The 24,071-nt window shown below is 42.3% G+C and overlaps 3 protein-coding genes and 1 long non-coding RNA gene across 14 annotated transcripts in view; 3 read left to right on the top strand and 1 right to left on the bottom strand.

Moving 5' to 3' along the window:
* LOC306817169 overlaps positions 1-18,786 on the bottom strand; it is a 29,170-nt gene extending 10,384 nt beyond the window's left edge. For 3 of the 8 annotated variants that reach the window (XR_013777981.1, XR_013777984.1, XR_013777985.1), the window contains exons 1-3: positions 18,701-18,786; positions 17,438-17,533; positions 4,240-4,334 (exon numbers count right to left, since the gene is read on the bottom strand). This is a non-coding gene — a long non-coding RNA (uncharacterized lncRNA). Of the gene's footprint in view, positions 1-4,239; positions 4,347-12,232; positions 13,554-17,437; positions 17,534-18,700 lie in introns of those variants that run through there. The other 5 variants (XR_013777982.1, XR_013777983.1, XR_013777987.1 and 2 more) reach the window with 5 other exon arrangements.
* LOC306817163 (uncharacterized protein) lies at positions 4,722-10,430 on the top strand. Its single transcript, XM_079333835.1, has 3 exons — positions 4,722-5,147; positions 6,890-7,214; positions 8,551-10,430. Exons 1-3 carry the CDS (start codon positions 5,028-5,030, stop codon positions 9,120-9,122), a joined length of 1,017 nt encoding a protein of 338 aa, XP_079189961.1. The 5' UTR covers positions 4,722-5,027; the 3' UTR covers positions 9,123-10,430.
* hoxb1b (homeobox B1b) lies at positions 10,436-12,323 on the top strand. The gene is made up of 2 exons (XM_079333836.1): positions 10,436-11,416; positions 11,666-12,323. Exons 1-2 carry the CDS (start codon positions 10,855-10,857, stop codon positions 11,974-11,976), a joined length of 873 nt encoding a protein of 290 aa, XP_079189962.1. The 5' UTR covers positions 10,436-10,854; the 3' UTR covers positions 11,977-12,323.
* Positions 18,595-24,071, top strand: part of skap1 (src kinase associated phosphoprotein 1) — a 34,517-nt gene continuing 29,040 nt past the window's right edge. The window contains exons 1-6 of one of the 4 annotated variants that reach the window (XM_079333833.1): positions 18,595-18,686; positions 19,553-19,688; positions 20,169-20,295; positions 21,518-21,623; positions 22,949-22,974; positions 23,253-23,369. In XM_079333833.1, coding sequence (XP_079189959.1) covers positions 20,256-20,295; positions 21,518-21,623; positions 22,949-22,974; positions 23,253-23,369 — 289 coding nt within the window. In that variant the 5' untranslated portion in view covers positions 18,595-18,686; positions 19,553-19,688; positions 20,169-20,255. Of the gene's footprint in view, positions 18,687-18,761; positions 18,881-18,994; positions 19,051-19,552; positions 19,689-20,151; positions 20,296-21,517; positions 21,624-22,948; positions 22,975-23,252; positions 23,370-24,071 lie in introns of those variants that run through there. The other 3 variants (XM_079333831.1, XM_079333832.1, XM_079333834.1) reach the window with 3 other exon arrangements.

The raw sequence follows: 24,071 nt of genomic DNA, 5'->3' as shown, positions 1-24,071 counted from the left end.
ACATGTCCGTCCTCAGTGTGATGTTTTAAATACGAGGTGTCCTCTTTAATCTGATCTGTCTTTCCACAAGTCAAAATGTACATTATGTTTATGCCTATATTACTTATTTAATTTTTCTGCTTTTATTTAATTAATGTAAAATTGCTCATAGCTGTTTTTTTTTTTTTTTTTTTTTTGCTATTGATGCTGTTTATATTTCCTTTTTTAAGTTGCTGTAACAACCAAATTTGTCTCCCATTTGAGGAATCAATAAAGTTTATCCTTATCCTTAATTTGGAGAAGCGTCTCCAGCTCAGACTAACGACCTGTCATCTATATAAACCCTGTAGATCCGAATTTGTGTAAAAATAACAGCAGCCACAAGTTCGCGTCTTGGGGAGCATGTAGGTGATGACACTTCACCAAAGAGGGAAGAGAAAGAATAACTACAGGTCAATCATTGCTTCTGATCTCACTCATGTTTTCTGGGCCTGGTTCTGTTTTTTTTTTCTGTTTGAAGCTCGCAGAGCCTCTTGAGATTCTCTCTCCTCCTCCTCCTCCTCTTCCTCCCGGAGCTGCACCCTGTAGAATATGACATCTGTGAGAGTTGCAGGACAGGCCTTCAATGCGGGTCATTGTTCAAACACGTCATTTGTCTTCTTTTCACGAGGCCACGGCCTGCGCGCGAGGAGGAGTTTCATGGTGTCTGCAGCCGGACCTCAAACAGAGACCCAAACAGACCCGGACCCGGACTGACATGAACCTGCTCTCTGATGACGACGAGATGAGACCCGAAGAAATGTAAGTTCAAATCAAACATGCTTGTTTCATCAGTGTATGTGTGACTAACACTTTAAGCATTTATATGCAGCACTTAGATGTAATGTGTCTGTAAGCAGATATATGAGCACGGAAGAGTGGGTCAGAACATTTATAATTAGCCTACCGTAAAACTCATATTAGCCTACGTTAATAAACCGCCTTTTATTTGCTTCAGTCCCTAAAATGACCCCCTTTAGTTTGGGAGAATGGTCCTTTAATTATTTTAAAACTAAACTCGTGCACAGCAAAGATGAAGACAGAGTAAACTGCACGTGACTGTCTGGCTGTCATTTGTCTGTTGTTTGTAAATGTTGTTGTTGTGTATGTTGGACAAACAGGCTGTACATATTTAAACTCTGTGCTGGAAGACACTGAGAAAAGTTATATCGCGATATTTATCGTTGTCGTTTTTATCGCCTGGGCCGAGCTGGTACTTTCATCCTCCTGTCTCACTTAGAGCTGAGGTGTCTTTTTGGTGTCTTGCTGCTTTTTCTCCAAATATTTAATCCGTTAACTAATCAACAGTAAACACACCAGGGCCTCTCAGAGAGAACCGTCTTTATTCGTCAAACATGCAGGCGACTAAAAGGAGGCTTAAATTAGGATGAATTTTTATTTCAAGTTTTACAGAAATCCTCTGATGACGTTTTTAAATCTTTGCTCCTGTTTTCTTTACTGTCCTATGATGTGTAATTGTCTGTTTAGATTTTAGACCCTTTGCTTTAAAAACTGACATATTTTACTGACTTTAAAGCAGAAATATTTTAAAGTATTAAAAACTCTGATACAAGTAAAAGTCCTTTATTTGTAAAGTCGAAGCTGACACTTTTTAGCGTTGTTAAAACTACACAATGCAGAAGACTTGAATGGATTCATATTTTACTAGTTTATGATTAGTGATAATTCACCCTTTATTTTAATTTTTATGTAGAACCCGACCGATTCATCAGCTAGCCGATAATATCGCCCGACATTATCGTATCCAATGACTTTTTTTTCAAGCGACGGTGTAACGGTTCGTAAAGACGCTTAAAACCCGCCTCGGCTCTCAGCTTGTCCTCAGGCTGACGGACGAGACAGCATGTCCAACATGGCGGCTGCTGCCGATGAGACGTTCACTGCTTAAGTACATACGGTGACTTTCTCTGAGTGTCTGAGGCCAACAAAGGGATCGACTGTAAAAACTTAGATCTGCCCTCTGTTATAGACCAGCAATAATTCATTTTATTCTTTTTAATGCTTAATCAAGGAGAATGTAAAAGCTACTCAGAACATTTTTTAGTGTATGAATCAGTTTTCTTTGACGTTGGTTTCATCGATATTTTGTTGTTTTCTTTGCTACATGAAGTTTCAGCCACCGTTGCTTCAGAGACATAAATCGCATCATGGTTGTTTCTGCAGCTAATTGAAAGATAGGCGGTGTGCTGTGTTTATAAGCAGGCCTGAGCACAGAGAGGAGGAGGAGGAGGAGGAGGAGGAGTGTACATGTCCATCACAGATCAGACAGGCAGCAGGAGGAGGAGTGTGGGGATTTCTGCGTGTGCCACAGAGATCAGACACTGAATTTATATTTATACTGTACGTCTTTACTCAGCACGCTGACTTATCATGTCGCTCCATCTGCATGTTCCCCTCCTCCTCCTCCTCCTCCTCCTCCTCCTCGTCTTCTCTCCCTCGTTCATCACAGAACATTTAGACTTTTTGAAGACGGCGCACTTATTGCTGATTTTCTTTGTATTTATATGGCACTTTTTATAGCTCTATAAAAGCCATCGGGGAGATTTATGCCTCTGTATAAGTTGCCAGTTTACCAGGCACACCTCTGTGTCATGATGCTTATGTATAGTCAATGTGGAGGGGGGAAAAAAAACAAGCATACGAAACATCGAAAACACTCATTTCAAAAAGTTATTAGACAAAAAGGTTCAGACAGTTGAAGTGGGCGGAGCTTTTAAGGTGCCTCCTTCGAGGCCTTCATCAGCTCGTTGGGTAAGATCAGTTTCATGCTGTGGAGGCTAAAAGCTGCAGAGATGCTCGGGGAGTGACTTCATGTGTCAAGCTTCAATTTCCCTACGAATTCACAACCAATCGTCAATAATCCATGTTCAATGTTTGACTATAGACCATAAAGCAGCCAGAAAGCATCTCCACGAAGCAAACTGACATCTCTATGTGCGTTCATGATTTTGTCTTTTATGATAAGATATGCATTATTCTAACTTTGTTTTCCAAAATAATTAAAGTGAATTTAAATGTTTTTAAAGGAAACCCAAAATAGTCCATGTACCCTGCAGGTGTCTCGAGCTTTTAAAGCGTCAACGTTGTAACCTTTCAAAAAAACCCAAAATGCCTGAAAATGCAGCTGCAGGGTCGGTGAAACAGTCTGACAAATGCACCGCGTGATTCGTGTGATGAAAGAACGCAGAGAGAGGACAAAGTACCTCCTCATGTAAAAGACAAACTCAGTGAAGACTTCCCACTTTGTCTCTACAGGGGGCAGCAAAACCCCCCCAAAACCAAAGCTCCTCACAGGAGCTTTAAAACAACTTGTCAAAGATCAGTTTCTTCCTGATAAAAATATCCTAAACTTTTTGAAAGCTTTTGAGCCGTATGTCATGACCTCCACAGTTTGTCAGCTACGCTGAATTCAATCCATGATAGCCTGAACAAAACGACATTTAAAAGCCAGGAGACGTCCAGCACGTTGACCTTGTGCTATGAGTTGGTATCCGCTTTTATTCTAGGCTTTAAAAAAAATCTTAGTGCCCAACACTGATGCATGTTTGCAGGGGAAACGGACTGTAAGAGTACGCTCCAAACACGTGTGGACACTGTTTATGTTTTGACCTTTACATTACATATGACACTTGGAGTCCATGGAGAAAGGCATACAGATCAACACATGCATAAAAACACATTATAAATATAAACTTGAAAGTAAATGTGCATATACACATTGGAGAGTGATAATGATTGTTGTAATCTATATAGCGCCCTCTGCTGGTTAAAAAAACTGATAATGTAATACAATTAAATGCTAATTGCCTGGTGAATAAATCTATTAATATTCGCATTTATCTGCCATAATCGAAAGTTACTTGATATGTAAATATCAGCTGGCTGATTCATCGGTCGGGCTCTAATCAGACATGACATGAAGACGCTTAAGTGCAAATGTCAGATGGTTTAAAAGTACAATCAGTTAAACATGGAATAAGAACATTGCTCTGGATATTTTGCAGAAAACAAACAACATTTGTCTTTCAGTTTATAGCAGCCTCATTTTTTAACTGGCTTTTGTCCTTAATTAACCCAAACAAGACCCCCCCCCCTGCAGCTGCAGAACAAGAGCCTCATATGGATCCGTTCACCCTGCATGTTGACATGCACGGCTCACAGATCAAAGGTGCTCTCCTGCATTAATTAGTTAAATATTACCTCTCAGAGCCAATCAGAGCTGATCGAGCTGAACGTGAAGATGAGAGATCAAAGCAAGCCGCCTATCGATCCGACTACAACACCTCCTCCTCCTCCTCCTCCTCCACCTGCAAAACAGAGCATGCAGGCCTTCATTATGACAGGCTGGACTTCTGTCTGCATACTTAAACAAACACTCCGTGGGATTTGAATAAGAAACTCGACGTAATGCAGTCGGTATATGAGAGCGGGCTCAAACAGTGCTCGCTTTTCTTTGGCCGGGGTTATTAATGATCAGCTCTGGCATCGCTCCTAAATGGGGATGTTGAATTAATTATTACAGGGCTGGACACGTTCCCAGGAGGGTTTATTATACAGAAAGGAGATGCGTGTGTGCTCGTCGCTTAGGCTAAAAAACAGAAGCTTTATAAATGCAGAACAAAAACAAATCAAAGCTTTTATTTCACTTTCTTAAAAACATGAGTTATAAACATGCATCCATCTAAATCCACTTAAAATACGGTTTAATATTGAGATAAATGCCCCTCTTAGTGCAATTAAGATGTAGATAAAACTACATGTCGTATCTCCATCACAGGGGCCATCACCAATATAAGCTTGCATGATCAGCAGGAACCGCTTTATTTCCCCGCACGCACACACTCTCTCTCTCTCTCTCACACACACACACACACACACACACACACACACACACACACACACACACACACACTCACACAGGCTGACATTGTGTGCAGAAATGCTTTGCAGGGCGGTGTGAGCTGCAGAAACACTGTCCACTCTGCTTCATGCAAAGCCACTTCCACCAGCAGCAGCTCCACCAGCAGCAGCACCTCCTCTCTCTCTCTCTCTCTCTCTCTGCAGGGATTACTCCAATAATCCGGGAGTTTTTTTTTATCCTCCAAAAGGTGAGAGGAGCACGAGGAGGCAGGATGTAGTGTTTGTTTCCACGCGGATTGTTTCAGGTCGGGATGAATGTGTGCTGTGAGTGCGAGTGTGTGTGTGTGTGTGTGTGTGTGTGGTGGTACGGCAGCCGGGCTGGGTTATGTGTCTTTATGATTTACGAGCCTGACTCCAACTGCGGTTCAACCAGAGTTCAGAAAGCTGCATGCCTCCAGACTTATTCTCTCTCTCTCTCTCTCTCTCTCTCTCTCTGTCTTTTACTGCTGTGTCTCTTCGTCTTTAAAAATCTGCTGCTTAATAATTCTGCTCTGTTGAATTTCATATGAAGAGTGAATTAAATTCAATTACGGATCTTTCTCCGGAAAGACGTTTGGTTCGGTTTCGGTTCCGAGCTGCAGCGCACATTAGACCTGTTTGTGTTATTCTGTGTTTGATGGATGAGTTTTCCTCCAGATTCTGATGCAACATTTAATTTCCGAGCTTGAGACAGGATTATGCATTATTGAATAAAGGCTGTTATTTAGAAACAGCGACGGAACTCACTGAATTTCAGGAAACAAACCAATAAAAAACCCGTGCTTTATTTATTTAAATGGATTTAATTTTATGGGCTTGATTATGTCTTCATACAAAGTATTTTCTGAATTTTGTTTAAATGTATGTAAAATGCATTTTCCTTTAATGCCTGTTTAAATTCAGATGCTTCTGTGCAGACTTATTGGTATTACTGTTGAGCATTTATCCTTGTTCTTGGTTTTTTTTTTGTTTTGTTTTGTTAAAGTTAGAACTCGATCTTTAGTTTTATTCAAAGAGAAAAAGGAAAGAAACCAAATCTCAGGAGCAAACAAAGAGCAAATGATTTAATCTCTGTACAGCTTTTGTAAGATTAACCTTAAATATGTTTTTTTCCCGTTTTATTAGAGGCTTAGGTTTGTTGTTCTTTATTTAACCTGTTAAAGAGAAACAAAAATACAGAGAAAATAAACCTGGTTTTAAACAGAGAATCGGATTAATGAGTCACGTGGTGTAGGCCGGTGTACTATAATTATCAGAGGAAGATTAAAGGAAAATAATGCACAGATTATTGTTAAATATTTTGTTTTATTTTACTGTGTCCTATCAGTTCAAGCCTTTTCAGCTCCACAGCAAATTATTAGGTTGGATTAATAAAAGGAAAATAAAGTGATCTCTGCACAATTCTTGCAGGAATTTCCTCCAATGTTTTGTTTTCGGGAGGTTTCTTTCCAGCATGTTTTAAACATTTTTGGGGAAGGACTTTTTAGTTTTTTGGAGGGTTTTATTTATAAGAAACTCTTCATTTTCTGTGGCCTCTCCGTCCACAGCAGGCAGGCCACTGACATCCACTCTAAGTGTTAGAGCTTAATAAAAGGATAGATATTTTTATTGTTGCACACATTTGCAAGATTATTCCCAAATGTTTTCAGGGGGAGTCTTTCTACCAGACTCTTACTTTGCATTGCCTCTGAGTCCAGGAGATGCTCCCACGTTTGTGAGCTTTACACTGAATTCTGAGGATTGAATGAAAAATAATCACGTTCTGCAGGATTCTTCTCAAATTTCTTGCTTTCAGGGCTTTTTTTTCTCTTGTCGACCAAACTCTTTATTTCCCGTGGCCTCTGTGTCGAGGAGAGGCTTGCTATTCATGTCAGCAGACTATTGAGTTGATAAGATGGATCATGCAGTCTCCTCCCTGATTCTGTCTCCCGTCCTTTTTTCTCCCTCTCAGGCCAGAAGCTCAGGGCTCTCTGGAAACCTGCCATGTGACATTTGGCTGCCGGCGCTCCGTCAGAAGGTCAAAGGGGGCTGTGCACGTTTCGTGGAAATGCAGAGGAACACCGAAAACCTGCAGCACATTCAGCACCCCGACTTCTTCGGCGAGGCTTTGGAGGATGTCGGCGGGTTCGGGCGTGATCGTCAGGCGGCTGCAGAGCCCTTTGAGCGCTCGTTCACCCGGAGATCCAAACAGCAAAAGTTCCCCATGAGCAAAAAGGTTTTCCCCTGGATGAAAGAGTCCAGGCACTCAGATCAGAAACACGGCAGGAGAATCACAGGTCTGTAACATATGAGGCCTTTTCAATTAAGGCCGCCTTAATTGAGAAAATGAGCTTCTATTTTCTCCTTTTTCAGGTTCAAAAGGTCAGCGGGTCATTAATCAAACAGCCAGGCATGCAGCAGGAGGACAAACACACCTATAGGCTCATGTTATAGACACTTAAAGGTGTCAACAAAGACACAAACAGGACCCTTATTCGAAGCACTCTGAAGGTTGCACAACAACGATTAAAGCTTTAGTCATGATTGAGTCAAAATGTAGAAATGAGACGGGTGTTTTTTAAGGATGGGGATGAAGTAGAGAAGAGTTCCTGTTGTTTCCTCTGTTTTAAACTGAGGCCTGATCGTCTGTGTGTGTGGATCTCTGAGCTCTATGAGAGGTACAGATGTTACTCTGTGAACGTCAGGAGGAACTCCAGACATCTGGAATCACACATCAAATCTCTGTTTGGAAAATAACAACAACCTCATGAGATGCACTTAAAACTACAGGCTCAAAGATTTACATCATCGTAGCTTTATTCTTTCTTTCACTCCATATCTGCACACCTTCAGACTTTAGAGCATTTTTATAAAACAAGCAGTCAACACTTACGACATTTAAACTGATGTTTCTCTCTCTCTATGAGCTCATTGACTTTAATTTACTTTTACTGATTCAGGTCAGGATGACTGAAGTGTCATTAAAAATAAAAAATAAAACAATCAAATACTAAAATGAGAGTGAACAGGATGCACACTCACTGGAAAAGGTTTGTTTACATCGTTTTTAACACAAGAAGGTTCACAAGAGGGACAGAAAATATGTTGTATCCCTGAACACTTAAATATCTATGTTCGACATTAATCGATTAATTGTTTGGTCCAAAGCTAAACATGACTGTCTGAGAGTAGGAACCACGTTTTAAATAAGTCACAATTAAGGAGCTTTAATTGTTGGCTTGTTGTCCTTGAATATTTCTCAAAGGGACGTTTTTATAATCGAGATAATTTTCGATTTAATAGTTGAAAGTAAATCGATTGATCATTTCAGCCCTTTTATTTACGTTCAGATGAACGAAGTTTATTACTGCTGCTGCTTTGTTTGTTTGACCTCAAACTGAGGAATATTTTGTTGCTTTGGTTTCTTCAGTGCTTTGTGGATTTAATATGTATTTCAATGTGGATAACTGAAAGAGGACTTTGTGTCAGTACACAGAAAAAGACTCTTTAAAAAGAGAAGAAGCTTAAAGAGGAAAAATAAAAACAGGCTGGAGAAACTCCCCGTGTGCCGCTTTGGCTGACTCACAATCACTCATTCAAGCTTCCTGTTTCCTCCTTGTTTTGTCTCAGCAGACTGCACAGTCAACGAGAAGTGTCCGAGCGCGAGCCCGGCCTCCAAGAGGTCACGCACCGCGTACACGAGCGCGCAACTGGTGGAGCTGGAGAAGGAGTTCCACTTCAGCCGCTACCTGTGCAGGCCGCGGCGCGTGGAGATGGCCGGCCTGCTCAACCTGCAGGAGAGGCAGATCAAGATCTGGTTCCAGAACCGGAGGATGAAGCAGAAGAAGGACGAGAGAGTGCAGGGCCTCACCACCGCGTCCTCCTCCTCCCCGCCGTCCTCCCCCTCCGCCCCGGGCAGCCCCACTCTGTCGAGTCTGGGTTATGTCCACCTGGGCGGGGATTACCAGCCGGCTTCCCCTCCGCTCAAGTCCCAACAGCACCATCAGTCCCAGACCGCGTACCCGGAAGAATTCTCCAAATACGCAGCTCCAGGCTTCACGCACGGCCCGCAGTTTCACGCGCAGTATAACAGGGACATTAACGCCCACACAACAGACCCACATGTGGATGTTAGTGGCTCATATTTCGCACAGAGCTGCACTCAGGACAGAATCATGCAGGCTCCAAAACTCACCCATCTTTAGCGCTCAAGATTCCTGCAAAAATGTACAAAAATCAGAGGAAAGACTTCACTGATCTGCTGTGATGCATGCATTACATTCTTTATTTGACTAATTAATCCAAGTGTTAGTCTCAAGTCATAGCCATTTATTTAGACTTATGTACATATATTTATTTATTATTCATCTTGCCTCCACTGTTGAGCATGAACCTTCTCTTGTTTGCAGAAAAGTTAGAACATGTTTGAATGTAGCCCTGGTGTGTATTTTAAATTACGATGTGAGCTGCTGTTATTTCAGCTACATAAATAAAAACACAATTTGTTGACACCAGACTCTCCAGAGTAAATACTCCTCAAAAAGCCAAGAAAAAAAACAAAACAAAACAAACAGACTTTGAAGCAGCCAAAGATTTTATTTTATTTTTTTTAAACGACCGAATGTCATTTTTGTGTGCTTAAAAGCTCAATTAGCACCCAGAGTCTTTAACAGCACATTAACTCTTACTTAATTACAGCCACCTTACGGGTGAGTGTGGACGTGATAGGTTTATGAAGATGTTACATTATAGTGTCGGTGTCGTTAACTCTCAAGCATGAAACAAAAAAATGAGAAACAGAGAGAGAGAGAGAGAGAGAGAGAGAGAGAGAGAGAGAGAGAGAGAGAGAGAGAGAAAATCTATATGGTTCTTAAATGTGTCTTTGTTCTGTTACGGGCAAAGTGGGCCACACAAGCTGTCAGTGCGTAAAGAGAGCGCATGATGGATCACTGAATCCACTGCGCTGCTTTTCAGTGTGTCTGCAGGATTCAGCCTGAACGAATGGGCTTTTTTTTTTTTTTTTGCAATAGAGAAATACACCTTTGGTTAAAAACTCAAATTCTAAAACGTTTAGCGAGTTTAAATCATTTAACATTTAAAGCTCACTTTATTTTGTTTCCACACTGAAAATAAAGATAAATTCATTCAAAGAATATAATTATAGCTTGAGCCGCTCATATAGGCAACGAATCAAACAGGGTTCATATATGATAGGTGAATATATACTTGATTTTTAATGTATTCTACATTCCCTGTTTGCAAAACAGTTCAGAAGCTGTGGAAAATGTCAACAAAAAACAGGAAGTGTTGATTTGCAAAACATATAAACTCAATATTTAATGAATAATCGCACAAATTACAAAACGCTGAAACTGAGAAATGTCATTGCTCATGGAAAATTACAAGACACATTTTGATTTCATGCCAGCAACACGATTAAAAAGAGTTGAAGACATGTAAAAGAATGATTTTAAACTCTAAAACAGCTTTATATCTTTAAGTTAAAGCCTGATGAGTGATTAGGTGTATATAAACACTGTTTCCACCATCATAGCTGTTTATTATGATTATGCTCGTTTAGAGATTATTTTTACATTCTGTCATTCATCGGTCACTCTCAGCTCCTCTCACAGCACAGCCTGAAAATGTGTCCTGATGTTTGTGTTCTTATCAGATGGATGAGCTCGTCTGATTGAAGCATTTGTCATGTAAATGCGAGCCGTTTGATGGACGAGCCCGCAGCCTTGACAGAGTGCTGTAGGTCCTTTGCCATTGGCGTTTAGCGGGTCACATGGTGTGTCAGGAAGGTGATATGAGAGTGGAAGGCACTTTTACAGCTTTGACATACTACCTAGAAGGGTTAGGGCAAAGGGAGCAGCGATTAATGACTGCTCGCTCTTGATCACTTCTGAACAAACAACAGGCCCCGGCTCCAAGATGAACTCCTACTTAGATTATCCAGTGTGCAACAGGGGAGCGAATATTTTCAGTGCCAAGGCCGGATACCACAATTTAAACCATGGATACATGTCGTCCAACTCGTGCGCAACAAGTGAGAGTTACGCAGCAGACGGGCGCATAGTTGCTGCAACTTCTGCGCCACACCAGAGCCCGAGTCTCCCTCTGCACCATCAGACACACGTCAACTTGGACCTACAGTTTGCCCCACAGAGTAACTCCATGTATGGCTCTCCTTTGGAGTACGGACATCACCAGTACGGCCTCGCGCCCGAGCAGGAGCGCAGCTACATTCACGCTCAGGTTTCACCCCTGAGAACAAACATGGCTCCCTACACCGGGGACAGCTGCGGGCCTGGCGTTTCAACCGGGGGTCAGTACCCCTTGCATTTCGGCAGCGGGGACCAAAGGCTGCAAGAATATCCAGAAAGTGTTTACTCGAGAGTGCCGGTTCAAAACAAGGAGAAGGACCTGGAACATGTGGAGGACGCTTCCAAAACATTCGACTGGATGAAAGTGAAGAGAAATCCTCCTAAAACAGGTTTGTTCATCCTCACAGATATTTGAAGTAAAAGACCCCATGAGGCCTCTGGAGATGTTATTACTCACAGTGCGTAAAAATACAACATAGGCCATGAAGCCGAAATCAATCTGTGATACAAAAAAAATCTGACTAATATCCTCCACATTTTTCTATTCATTCTCACATTTTTCTCCACATGCAAATCCCATCCTTCAGCTCCATGACTCATGTTTTTTTCCCCCACCATCATCCATTTCTCCCCCTCAGCGGTCCTGTCAGAGTTCGGGGTTCCCGGTCAGCACAACGTGATCCGCACCAACTTCACCACCAAGCAGCTGACCGAGCTGGAGAAAGAGTTTCACTTCAACAAGTACCTGACGCGGGCGCGGCGGGTGGAGGTGGCCGCCAGCCTGGAGCTCAACGAGACGCAGGTGAAGATCTGGTTCCAGAACCGCCGGATGAAGCAGAAGAAACGCGAGAAACTGGGCTGCGTGCTGGTCAACACACCGACACCTGTGGAGAAAGTCTCCGGGCCTGACACCTCTCCACGGGGAGAGGGGAAAGACTGTGATCAATGAAGTGACTTTTTAAAAGAATAACATGACTGTGGGGCCTTCAGGCCACTTTTCTACTTCTTTGCATCAATGGCACCATTCCAGAAAAAAAAAAAACTGTGAAAAATGCACGTGCACTAGTGAAGTATACAGGGTATGTTTGTGTCTGCTGGTGTGCTTTAACTGCATTTGTTTTATGTGAGAAACTTGAGAAGAAGAAAAAAAAGCGTTTTCTTTCTTGCATTGTTTTGTTTTGTGTTTGAGCACTGAAAAGTCAGTGTGAATGTTTGCACTATTTATTTACAGGGTATTTTACAATGACTGTTCAGAGGATTTAGCGTAAATAATAAAGTCTATCAAATAGAAAATAATGGATGTTTTTGTGAAGAGAAATGTTTACTTTTCATATCGAGTTTGCGTCCATCCATTGAGTCTTTTTCTCCTGTTGGAAAATAAATAAATAAATCATTGTACATATAATAATAAATTTTTTGAATGGCATTACAAATTCTGTTTCTGTATGTACTAGCATTAAAAAGGCCCCTTGCATAATGTGACAAGAGGAATCTCTCACAGCACATGGGGTGGTTCTCACCGACCTTTTCACCTCCAAATACCTCCAGGGGCTCTAAACATGACAACAAACTCCAGGGAGCCCGGTCTCACCCTGGATTTGTTACCCAAATTCTGCCTGGATACAGCTGACACAGGTTTGCACCATGTACTTTAAATGACTGGAGTTTAATACCGCTTCATAAAAACAGGGGGAATCAGTTGGATAAATGCACATCTCAGAGGTCACGTCGGCGCCAAACGTTTGCAGGACCTGACCACCTGGTTTCACGTGATGCTAAAAAGGGGGCAGCAGTTTCAATATTTGCTCTGGGTGTTGGGTTTGTGCACACACTTTTCTGCCCCAGCAGCACTGGCCTGTTGGTGCCCTTTTTTCCTAAAGCTGAGGTTCACGCAGAGTTCAGGCACAAAATGAATGCAGAGTCAATCTGTCAAGACACCAGAGTGGCTCGCACAACTCTCGGCCTCTTTTGCACGTTTCGCTTTTAACACTTCGTATAAAAGATCGTTGACGGAACATTGTTCTGTGAGAAAAGATGTTTAAAAGGGAATGGAAATCTGCAGTCATTTGAAATATATATGCATGAGCATGCAGTTCTCACATAACTATATTAAAAATTAATACAGCTCCACTAATAGAAGTTACAGTTGAAATACCATACGGCCCATTACTGTAAATTGGAAAAAGGCTGAGTGGGTTTGTTGTCGTGCATTTTCTTTACAAAAGCTTCCTCTTCAGATGAGTCACAAGGCCAAGGACTGTGGAGGTGACAGAAGCTCTGGTGAAAAAAGTGACAGATTCACCAACAAAAAGAAGGGACAGTGCAGAAAACAAGCGTGGGGCTTCATTCCAGAGGTGTGATCCCTGCCATCTCTGTGGGTAATACCTCAGCGCTCCCAGCGGGCTCTCCATCTGGAGGTGTCAGAGTCGGTGCTGCAGCCAACACCCGGAGACAGATGTTCAGCTGGGAGAGAGGAGGAGGAGGAGGCGGGGATGTTTTTCACCTTCAGATCAGCTTCTTCGCCTTCTGCCGGAGAATGTAGGGCAAAGGAGGAGAGGAGCGGTTAATGATCACTGAGGGGACGAGGAGGAAGATCCTACACGGTGACGAAAATAATCAAAAACTCCGCCTGGCTGCACAAACACGAGCTCCTCTGATAAACAGCAGCCATCTCTCTCTCTCTCTCTCTCTCCTCAGTTATCTCACACATCTTTAGCCAGCTCGCCCCTCCTCTCCTCTGAGGTCAACTCAGCGCTGTTTGTACCCCATGCTGCTCGCAGTTGTTGCAGGCTCTTTTACAAGTCTATTGCCAGGCTCACTTCCTTGGTTTTCGACCAGTTCCTCTGTCGCATGTCACTCTGCAGGGTCCCCGCGCTTCAAAGAGGGACAGATACAGTATTCATGGGGAAGAGAGAGAGAGGGGGGGGGGGGGGGGGGGGGGTCATCTGAGAGATACCACAGGAGTCATTTTTATTGGCAGATATCAAACACGGCTATTTAGCTTAACGCCGTTTATCTGTGGCGTTTGCAGTAGTTTGCTGACAGGATGCAAAGATAAATGGACGCTGAATGAGCTTCTGCTGAGTGATGAGGGAGGAAATGTCCACCAAACGGAGCGTCGTCTACAATATTTATGATATTTACAAAATAAAACTTACGAGACCTTCTCTGGTGGAGAACAATAAAGACACATATCCATCATCGCTCCGGGTGTTTTATTACAGTCTATCAATGTTTTTCAAGATGGACGATGGCGTCTCACGGCTGACCGAAGAAATACTGGCCGGGAAGAATTTGACTGCAGCTGATGTTTTTAACATTCGTTGTGTTCTCAGTTAATTTGTGTAGAAATGAGTGAAAAATAAGTTAAAGTGATGACGTCGGTTGTCGCCCCAAAAAGAAAGTCTGAAATGTTCCTGTTTACATTCGCTCAAGAAACAAGCAATAAAATGAAGTCATGAAAGCAAACTATAAATAAATAAATAAATAAAAAAGGTTGCAGCTCTGTAGCACAGTCCAAAGAGGAAATATCAGCCTCAGCCTTTATCAGACTCAGATCTGATACGGTGACACAGTTTGACCTTTCAAACCTGAATCACAGGGTTTCATGTTCCACCAGCTGCACAGATCCACAGTCCTGATTATTTACAGGATCATTTGAATTTGAACATTTTAGGAACACGGCTGTGAACGGGGTTTTATTATCGAAGTTGAAAATCTAAATCTGGCCCTCCACATGAAATAAACGATGTACAGAAATACTATAAGTCGGGATGAAGAATATGTGTTGGGAAGGAAAACGGAAAACGAGTTCCCTCTTTTATCAATGCTGATTTGATTTCCTCCTTGTTATTGTTCATTGACGCCTTGTGGAGAATCGATAACTGGTAGTGTGCGGCATATCTTCTTCTTCTTCTTCTTCCTTTGTTATGAGGCTCTTTTTAGCCCAGGCTCAGAGATTCTTGACAACCATCCCCCCATCCGAGTCAGGCTCGATTGGATCTGGAAGCGGCAGCCGAGCTGAAGCCTCGTCCTCCTGGGTCCCCCCTCTCTCCCTGCGACTGCATCCTTTCCCCCTCTCCATCAGCATAGTAACTGAGAGAGACAAGTGACTTGGCCAGGGTTAACGTCTTAATACTCCCTGGGATTGCCTCCAGGATCCAAATGGCTACCTCTAATAGTTTTCCTCCTCTGTGCGCCTGTCGGACTGCCATGACTATATGCCGTAAGAAAAACAGGAGCAGCTGAGAGGCTGCGTAACGAAGCAGCACGGTGAAATAATGAGGGGTGGTGAGGAAGAAGAGAGGAGCAATGAAAGGTTTCGTGTCCAGATTTCAGGTTTGGAAAGGATGCTGGTTGACGTGATGCTACTTTGCATGGAGAGGCCGTACTTTGGAAATTAGAGCAGCCTCTTCACTTAAAGCCAAGGAGGAGAGTGTGAGTGTGTGGGGAGGAGGAGGAGGAGGAGGAGGAGGGGGGGGGGGGACCAGAACTCAATCAGTGTCACGTCACATGGTTCAAAGCGGCCAATTCGATGCTGCCAGGAGGTTGAGAAATGCAAGGTGACAGTTCATTTTACCAGTGACAGTGTGTCGGTCTCGCTTGCTGGTTTCCCCAGTCAATTCCCAGCGAGCAGTGAAGGTTGAGCGTTTGCTGGAGACAGACAGAAGCAGCAGCAGCAGCAGCAGCAGCAGCAGCTCGCCCCCCCCCCCTCGCCACCACCACCACCACTCTCTCATCGACCCCGCTCTGCTTTGTATTCCAATTAACTGGACAGAGGGAGAGGCGGCGGTGTGCAGGATCACAAGCACAGGCAGACACATTCTTCTGGCGTCCTTCCAGTCTCTCCGTCAATAGAGCTGCTCGTCCTCCCTTTCCCCCCCCCCCTCTCTCTCTCTACCTTCCTTCCTTTTCCTCTTCTCTCCTTGGGCCAGTTGTTCCAGGGGGGGTAATTCATAGATCCTTCTTTAACAACTGCCTCTAGGGACAATGTCTTGGTAATGAAAAATAGCTCCCTCTCTCATGCATTCATACATCACATGTAATAGAGGTGTGTAATCGCTCAGTCGAGTCAACGCACAGCGAGCTGTAACTGCCATCCTTAACAGACACCTCAAATAATGCTGAATTAATATTTTGAAATGGCTCATATATCCTAACATAATACAATTTGAATGATTTTATATTCAATGCTTTCATGGCTAACATTGATTCAAGTACAAGCTTCCCAGAGTCAGTCAATACGCCGCTGACTGAGGGTTGTAGATTTAGCGCAACACATTTGCTCCTCTGTCTTTTGTGTCCTCAATCTATCATCACTTTTTACACACACACACACACACCCAAACACACACACACACACACACACACACACACTGACACATGTTTGAGCAATGGGTGGGTTGGGAATACAATGATTCTGAGGAAATCCGAAAAGTAAACTACCTCCTTTTTATCTCCTGGAGCAGAACACAAACATTTACAATTTGGTGCTCTTAAGGATCGAGCCACACACCTTTAAGAAGAAAAAGGAAAAAAAAAAAAAAAATCAAGGGTTTCAATGTGCTGACATGTTGAATTAAGGGACAGATTTGAGCACCAACTTGAGATGTTTGCCTTTGATAAGTGACACCTATTCATAAAGAGTGATTCATGAGAAGAACTGGGAGCAGATGCAATTAAATGCCTTACAACTTTAAGCTTTTTTTTCATGATGTTTAAAGCAGATTTTCCATTTGGAGTTAAGAAAACAAACAAACAAACAAACAGCACTTCCTTTCCTTAAATAAAGATAAAGACAAACAGAGCCTGAAAGACAGGCATGGGTGCTTTGCTATTTGCCCCTCTCAGTTTCTGCCTATCTTGAGAATGCAGTGTGGTGTGTGTGTGTGTGTGCGTGTGTGTGTGTGTGTGTGTGTGTGTTTGCAAGACAGGATACACACACACACACACCCTTCATGCCCTGAGGATCCTCCTGACTCTCTCTCTCCCTCTCTCTCTGTTGGCTCTATCAGATCAGAGAGACCCGCTGTCCCTCCCCACACCGCAATGCAAATGAAAAGGAATGCGCTGATAAAAGGCCAGATCCTGAAGATGAGAGGGCAGAAGGAGGACACAGGCAGCGAATGCTTAAGGGGGGGGGGGAGCCTCTTGGGGAGATGAGAGGTGGCGGAGGAGTCAGTGTTGGTAGTAGCGGGAGATCATAGCCTTGCTCCCCCTCAGCGGCGTTTGATACAGGGCTTTTGTCGCTCTTTCAGCGGTGCATTGTTGGGTGGTGTAATCCCCGTTGGATTACAAAGGGCTTCCCTTTTCATATGGGACTGACCCAGCAGGCAGGTGGCTGGGGCTCTGTGGAGCTGTCAAGGGGAGGGAACCTCTTTTCCAGGGGAGGGGACCCCAGTTCCTCTTACCTTCACAGGGGCTTTTTGCTGGGAGGCCAGTCAGGCGCAGGTCAACGTGGGGACAATTCTGACATGGGATTCAACTCGCCCTGACCCCTCGACATCCTGCAGAGAAGACATGAGATACTGAAAATTACTAAATAATATTAAAACAACGTGCTGCCAATATGCTGCTGAACTGAAAACAGAAATGACAATAGATGCATCATTATGTAGAAAACATGCAATACTGCTAAATTCAGGATTTTTGCAGCACCCAGGAAATATCTAAAAGTTCTTCTTTTCTTATTTTAGAAGCCAGAAGAATGCAAAAAAGTACAATTTGTAATTAAATATAGCCTTTTTAGTGTATGACATCTGAAAGATAATTAAAAATGTTGCACAAACACACATTTCTGTCAAAACATTTTTGCATTAATCTTTGTTCAGCTAAATGGAATCAGAGTAAATCAAATAAATTACATGTTGTGTATCTGTGCGAGGTTGGCCAGGATGTCAAATTATTATTTGACACACTAACAACACATTATATATTTAAAAAAGTAAGACAAGTACAAGATTAGTCCAACATAGCCTTAATTGAATACTGTCGATGAGAGCAGAGTCTGATTGAGCTTTGGTTTGTTGATGGCTTACAGTGTAGTGTTTCAGTAATACACGATCAATAAGGTGACAGTCAGGCCCAGCACTATTTCTATTACTGCTAAAACCAATATCTACTCTACAACAGGGTATTTTAAAGCACCTTGTAGTTCATCCTATATTGCTGTTACCTCTTAGCTGGTAATACAAACCATTCATCCATGCCATTGCCTCCCTGTCACATTTAGTAGTGAGCTACACAGTTAGTAATGCTGCATTCAAGTGTTGTCAGAAATGATCTAATTGGTTTTCAAATGTGACTCAAAGACCAATCAAAATGGTGAATGCCACGATGTGAAACCAGGTGAATTGTGATTTCAGACACCTCTAAAAACCTCAAGGATCTGTAATGACCAATGATAATGACTAAATGTTACATAAAGCCTATTCATACCACTGAATAATCCTTGAAATTCAAACTTCACAGTCAAATTTGAAAAACTAAATCGAAATCAAAACATTTCTGATTTTCATTTGTACAACCTTGTTTATTCCTATGGCAGATGTAAGTACTTGAACGCAGCATTAAACCAACGGTCGTTGTGCTAAATCAACGGTCGTTGTGCTAAATTAAAGAAACCTTTAAAAAACATTTTATTGTAAGGTTAATGGACAGGTATCTGAACTTACTCATAATTATTGTTTGAAGGAGATGGTCGGCTGCTGGTTACAGGCCTGGGTGACGTTAAATAAGTTAATGTACGTCGAACGTACGTCGAAAGATAAACGGTCAAGTAATTAGCTAAACGTTAACGAAACGTTAATGTTAAATGTTAATGTTTTTTAGTTGTGAGTTCAAGAGGTTGGCAGGTGAGTAAAACAAAAGCTTACCGGAAATTTATTTTTCAAAAATGGCGTAAACACATGATTTCCGGTGTGTACATTTCGAAGGGTAGCACTTTTCACTACAACATCTGGGTAACGTTCATCTAGCTGTTTAGCATTGACGTCTATATGTGTAGTTAGCAACCTCCTTTACAGTATGTGGCTTCATATTATAGGGTCAAATAAGATATCATCTTACTTGATAGGTTGGCAAGAAGATGTGCCTGTGTGGGAAAATAAACAAATACCTGGAGAAACCAGCTACTATGGTTCAAGTATTCCTTCTATAATTCTTAGGATTAAATCAGCACAGGCAAAAAACAACTGAACTGGCCAGCCAATGACAAATTACTCTGTGTGTTGGGGCCTTTTGCATTTCCAGAAAGGCCATTTGACGCCTGGGCTGAATGTTTAAGTAATGCAGGATTTCTCAAATACTCTTGCTCTTCAGTTGTTTCTGTGCTGCTGGGTACAGTGTTATTAATTTTTTTAGGTGTGCTATTTAGATATCATTTTAACCCCACTTGCCCCCATTGCACAGCGAGATCCCTCTTACAAAGCCCTGACCTCAAGATTAGAATGAAGCGTATCAGAGGGGGATCCATCTCATAATACAATATAGGGGACATTTACCTTTTTTTCCTCCCTACTTTGCAGGTAGCATTTCCTGCAAAGGATCAACATCTAAGCAGCCTTTCTGGAGTTGGCAGGGATTCTCATTAGACTCCTCGACAGAATGTATTCTTGCCAATTTGGACATTTGAGCCCAGATTATTTGGCAGAAGGATTAAAGGTATGAGTAAGACGATTTAATCAGTATTTATAGATTGTTGAAAATGTACCTGGTCATGGAAATTATTTTAAAAAGTATAAAAATGACTGCCATTTATAATCACCACAAACAGCGGTGCAGTTTCAAAAGATTACTTAAATTTGTTCACAGCTTTATCACAAGTGGGGCTCAGGTGCTGCTTAAGGTAGCCAGTGTACAGGATCACTGTCCTCCTTTCAGGCTTGTGTTCTTGTAATTCTGAGCACTATAGCTGCTCTTTTAAAGTTCCAGTTAATCTATGTTATGAGAAACCAAAGGAAGTTGTCATCTGTTCGCCAGCTCCACCCCGCTTTGTGCAAATCTCGATGCATGCAAGGAAGTGAGGTTTCAGAACACGAGGACACAGGTGGTTAGGTGCTGCACCAGTTAGTCTGTGCGAGGTTGAAAGTTGTGCCAGGCTCTTGTTGCAGTAACATTATGACAGTTGCTGTGCATTCATAGGGGACTTTGTGGACTACAAAACCTCTGCGTGAAGGTTCAGAAAAAGTCAGCAAAACAAAGGGTTTCGTGTTGGTCAGGTAACCAGGGATGGGGACGATTCCGCCCGACGTTAGGAGGCTTTTGGACGGTAATATCTTTATGTTTGTAGTGCTGTTAATCATACTTACTGAAACTGTGCATTTTAATTCTTAAATCCTTAAGTAAGAGTTTAAAAATGCAGAAATATAACCATGCATGCTGCTTGTGAAGATATGACAGGAGACTATCGGCTGTGAAAATGTATACTTTACTTAAAACTTCATATCAGACAAATAGGTCCAAATCATCATAAAAGAGCATTAGAAATATAAACACAGGACATCAGCAAAGGGATAAAAATCCAGACAGTTCACAAGTTCTCACTAATTAAAATACAAAGAGACATGGAACACCACTAAATGTTTAACTTGTACTCGTCCGTCTTGGTAATTTGAGAAATATTCTAAATAATCATCTTGCGCCACCTGTGACATTTTTGTTTGAGCTTTGCTTTAATTGCATCACAAGTGGGCAGTTCACAGCAGGCTCTAAAAAGCTCAGTTTGAACTTTATCTGTGCATAATGAGACATTTGCGTGGCAGCATATTAGCCTGAGCGCACAGTTTGCAGTTTATCATGGTCTCTTAAGTCATTCCTGATAATGAATGATACTATGTCCCTGATCTTTGACTGTGTCATGACAGACTTGTTCAGAGATAAAGAAAGAGGCTTCTACCTATAGAGTGAAAGGAAATAGAAATCACATAAGTCGTTTCTTTGACCCTTTTGATGTAGAGTCACATGGACAGTATTTTATTACATTTGCATGTTCTACCAGGCCAGCTAACACTGCCTTTGTAACAACATTTGCATGTTTGTGTGCTGTGAAGTGAGGCCCACACACCTGATAAGTGATGTGGACAGACCTGTTTTTACAGTCAGGGGTCTTTCTTTCTGCTCTTATGTAATTATGACATGTTTGCTTACTCGTGTGTTATCCACACAGAAAGTACTTTATGTTAAATACCTGAGAATATTGTCATTTAGGAAGCTGGAATCAGAGAGTTATATATCATTCTTCAAGCATATTTAAACAGATTTGGATTAATTTAAAGGTCAGGCATTTTATTCAAAAGACAGATTGTTAATATAGTCAATAAGATGTGGCTTTATATTTCAATGTTTACATTGTACTGCCAAATATCTTGATAAGAAAGAGCCAACAACAACAAAGCAACCTGAGTACTGGAGTATGTATGTATTTTGCCGAAGCTGTAATCGTCCAGAATCGTGTCCTAAAACTTCCCATGAACGTTCCCTGCTCCCTTCAGACTGTGAGCTGTTCATATTTGAGATCTTGCAAGATGAAGACCTGAGTGAAAACGCCAAAGAGACACGAGACGTCCTGCTGAATAACTTCCGCGTCGTCCATGGAAGGTAGGGTTCACCTTTAAGGAGCGCTGGTGGCCTAGTGGTTAGTTTGTTCACCCCATGAACAAAGGCGGTGGTCCTCGAAGCAGCACGCCTGGCTTTAATCTGACCTGTGGCTCTTTTCCTGCGTGACATGCCCCCCTCTCTCTCTCTCTCTCTCTCTCTCTCTCTCTCTCTCTCTCTCTCTCTCTCTCTCTCTGATTTCTGACACCATCCCTGTCACTCTAAAGCCCTGAAATCAATCTTTAAAAAAAGGGAAGCAGCAATAAATCACTGATCAGCAAGAAGCACAGAAACACAATGTGTTTGCATGAAACCAGGCTAGTTTTGCTGTTTCGACCTTTAATTGTTGCACTAATGACACAGCATGCTAAATGACACTCTAGAGAACAGTTTGGTGTAATGGTGTCACCTTCAGGACTTCATTCCTGCTCCTAATGAATATGTTTAAACTTTTTTCTTTGTTTTGATGAAAACACTTTAACGGGGTCGCAGAAGCTCAGTCTGTAGGGACTTGCGTTGGGATCTAGACGGTTGCTGGTTTGAGTCCAGATACGGACCAAAATGTGGACCATAGTTAAAGTGTGATGGAGCTTTTTCCACCTGAGTTCGAGAACAGCCTTTCTATCCGTTTACAAGACTCTTTTTCTGCTTTTAAATCCTGTTTTAAGACTCTTTTTTATCTGACACTTCATTTGATCAGAGCTCCAGTGTGCTTATTTTAACTCTAGTCTATTGTTTTTACCTTTATCATTATAGTTTGGAAATTTCAGAAAAGTGCCTTTCTACAGTACTGCCAATGTGCCCTTGAGTAAGGCACCAAACTCCCAACAGCCCCGGGGCGACCCCTGTGTGCAGCCTCCCTACTCTGACATCTCTCCATTAACTCATGTTTAAAGGTCCTGTGAGTGTGTGTGTGTGTGTGTGGTTGTGTGTGTGTGTGTGGTTGTGTGTGTGTGTGGTTGTGTGTGTGTGTGTGTGTGTGTGTGTGTGTGTGTGTATTTCCCCTCTGGGATTAATACAGCTCTTATCATTAATAATCTTAACACAGCGTAGTTTGAAGTTTGAAGAACAGAATCATAAACTGTCTTTATCCCCTCAAAAAAAACCAACTCAAAAACTCTTAAAGGAGTCATGTGACACCGGAAACATCTCCTGCGCTTCATGATAAGATCTGCATGCTTTGCACTCAGAACTCGTGGTTTTGTGTCTGTGGTCTGGTGTGCCGGAAACAATTACTGAACTTGTAGAGTAACACTGGTGTTAAGTTCAAAATGAAAGCACAGAATCCAGTGCACAAGATGCTAATGTTTGCCTTTTGGGTTTTACAGAAATCCTCAAGAGTTCCCCTTCCGATGTAAGTACCTTTTGTTTGTGTGACATCAAAAAACCCCAATCTGCCTTCTTTGACTGCAATGATTTGTATTTGATGTTTGTGCATGTTTGTATTATTTCACTCACCTTTTCACTTCTGCTTCATCCCTCTTTTAAATAGTTTCAGTTTGTGCATTTGTGTGTTTTCTGTTATTTCTGTGTTTAAAATAATTAGTTTTCTCTTTCTGGGGTTAATAAAAAAAAAAAAAAGTATCCTTTCTTCCTTCTTCTCATTTTTTTCGACCACCGACACACACTCAGTGGACTTCAGAGACGAGGAAGGTTCTGATGACAACCGCAGCTCCAGTCTGGGCCGCTCTGCCCAATCAGACGACGCCTCTGTAGCTTCCGACTTCCAGGACGATGGACCCCCTGAGTGTAAGTTAACAACAATCCTGAGACTGATTCCTCCTTTTGTGAGAGCGTGTGTGTGTGCTTGTGTGTGTGTGTGCTTGTGTCGCCTTACACTATTTGCACAGTGCAAGGATCCGAGTGGAAAAGGGCCTAATTCTTCATTTGGGTGTCTATGCGTGGCACATTAGCACTGATGGCTTTTTGTGTTGAAATAAACGTCGTGTTTGAGCACACATCTTCATGCAGCTCTTAGCTCATACGTCTACTTTAACCAAGGACAATGGAGTGAAAATTTTCACCCTAAACGTGAAACATATGTGTCTATACTATCCGTGTGTTTCTGTTAAGCGATACAGGGTGTGAAGCGGCGTGCTCCAACAAAGGAAATTTGAAAAAAGGACGAGTCTTTTGTCACAGGAGACAATGCGGTATTCCTCTGAGAAAACTAAACAAATATACTTTTGACAAACAACCCTCGCTCACCTACACCTCACCACGGGAAGCACAGTCAGACACTTCTGCTCTATATTGCTGCTCGCCCTCCTAATTTGAAAAAACAGAGCACATCTGTGAAATCCCCCCCCCCCCCCCCCCTGCTGGCCTCCTACCTTGCTTTCCTGCTCTGGTGACATCAGCGACTCCTCCTCTCTCTCTCTCTCTCTCTCTCTCTCTCTCTCTCTCTCTCTCTCTCTCTCCTCCTCAGGCTTGCAGGTACTCACACGCATG

Source organism: Symphodus melops (assembly GCF_947650265.1).
Source record: "Symphodus melops genome assembly, chromosome: 21".
In the NCBI taxonomy this organism is placed as follows: domain Eukaryota; kingdom Metazoa; phylum Chordata; class Actinopteri; order Labriformes; family Labridae; genus Symphodus; species Symphodus melops.
The sequence above is the reverse complement of the archived record's forward strand: the minus strand, read 5'-3'. Positions and strand labels throughout refer to the sequence as shown.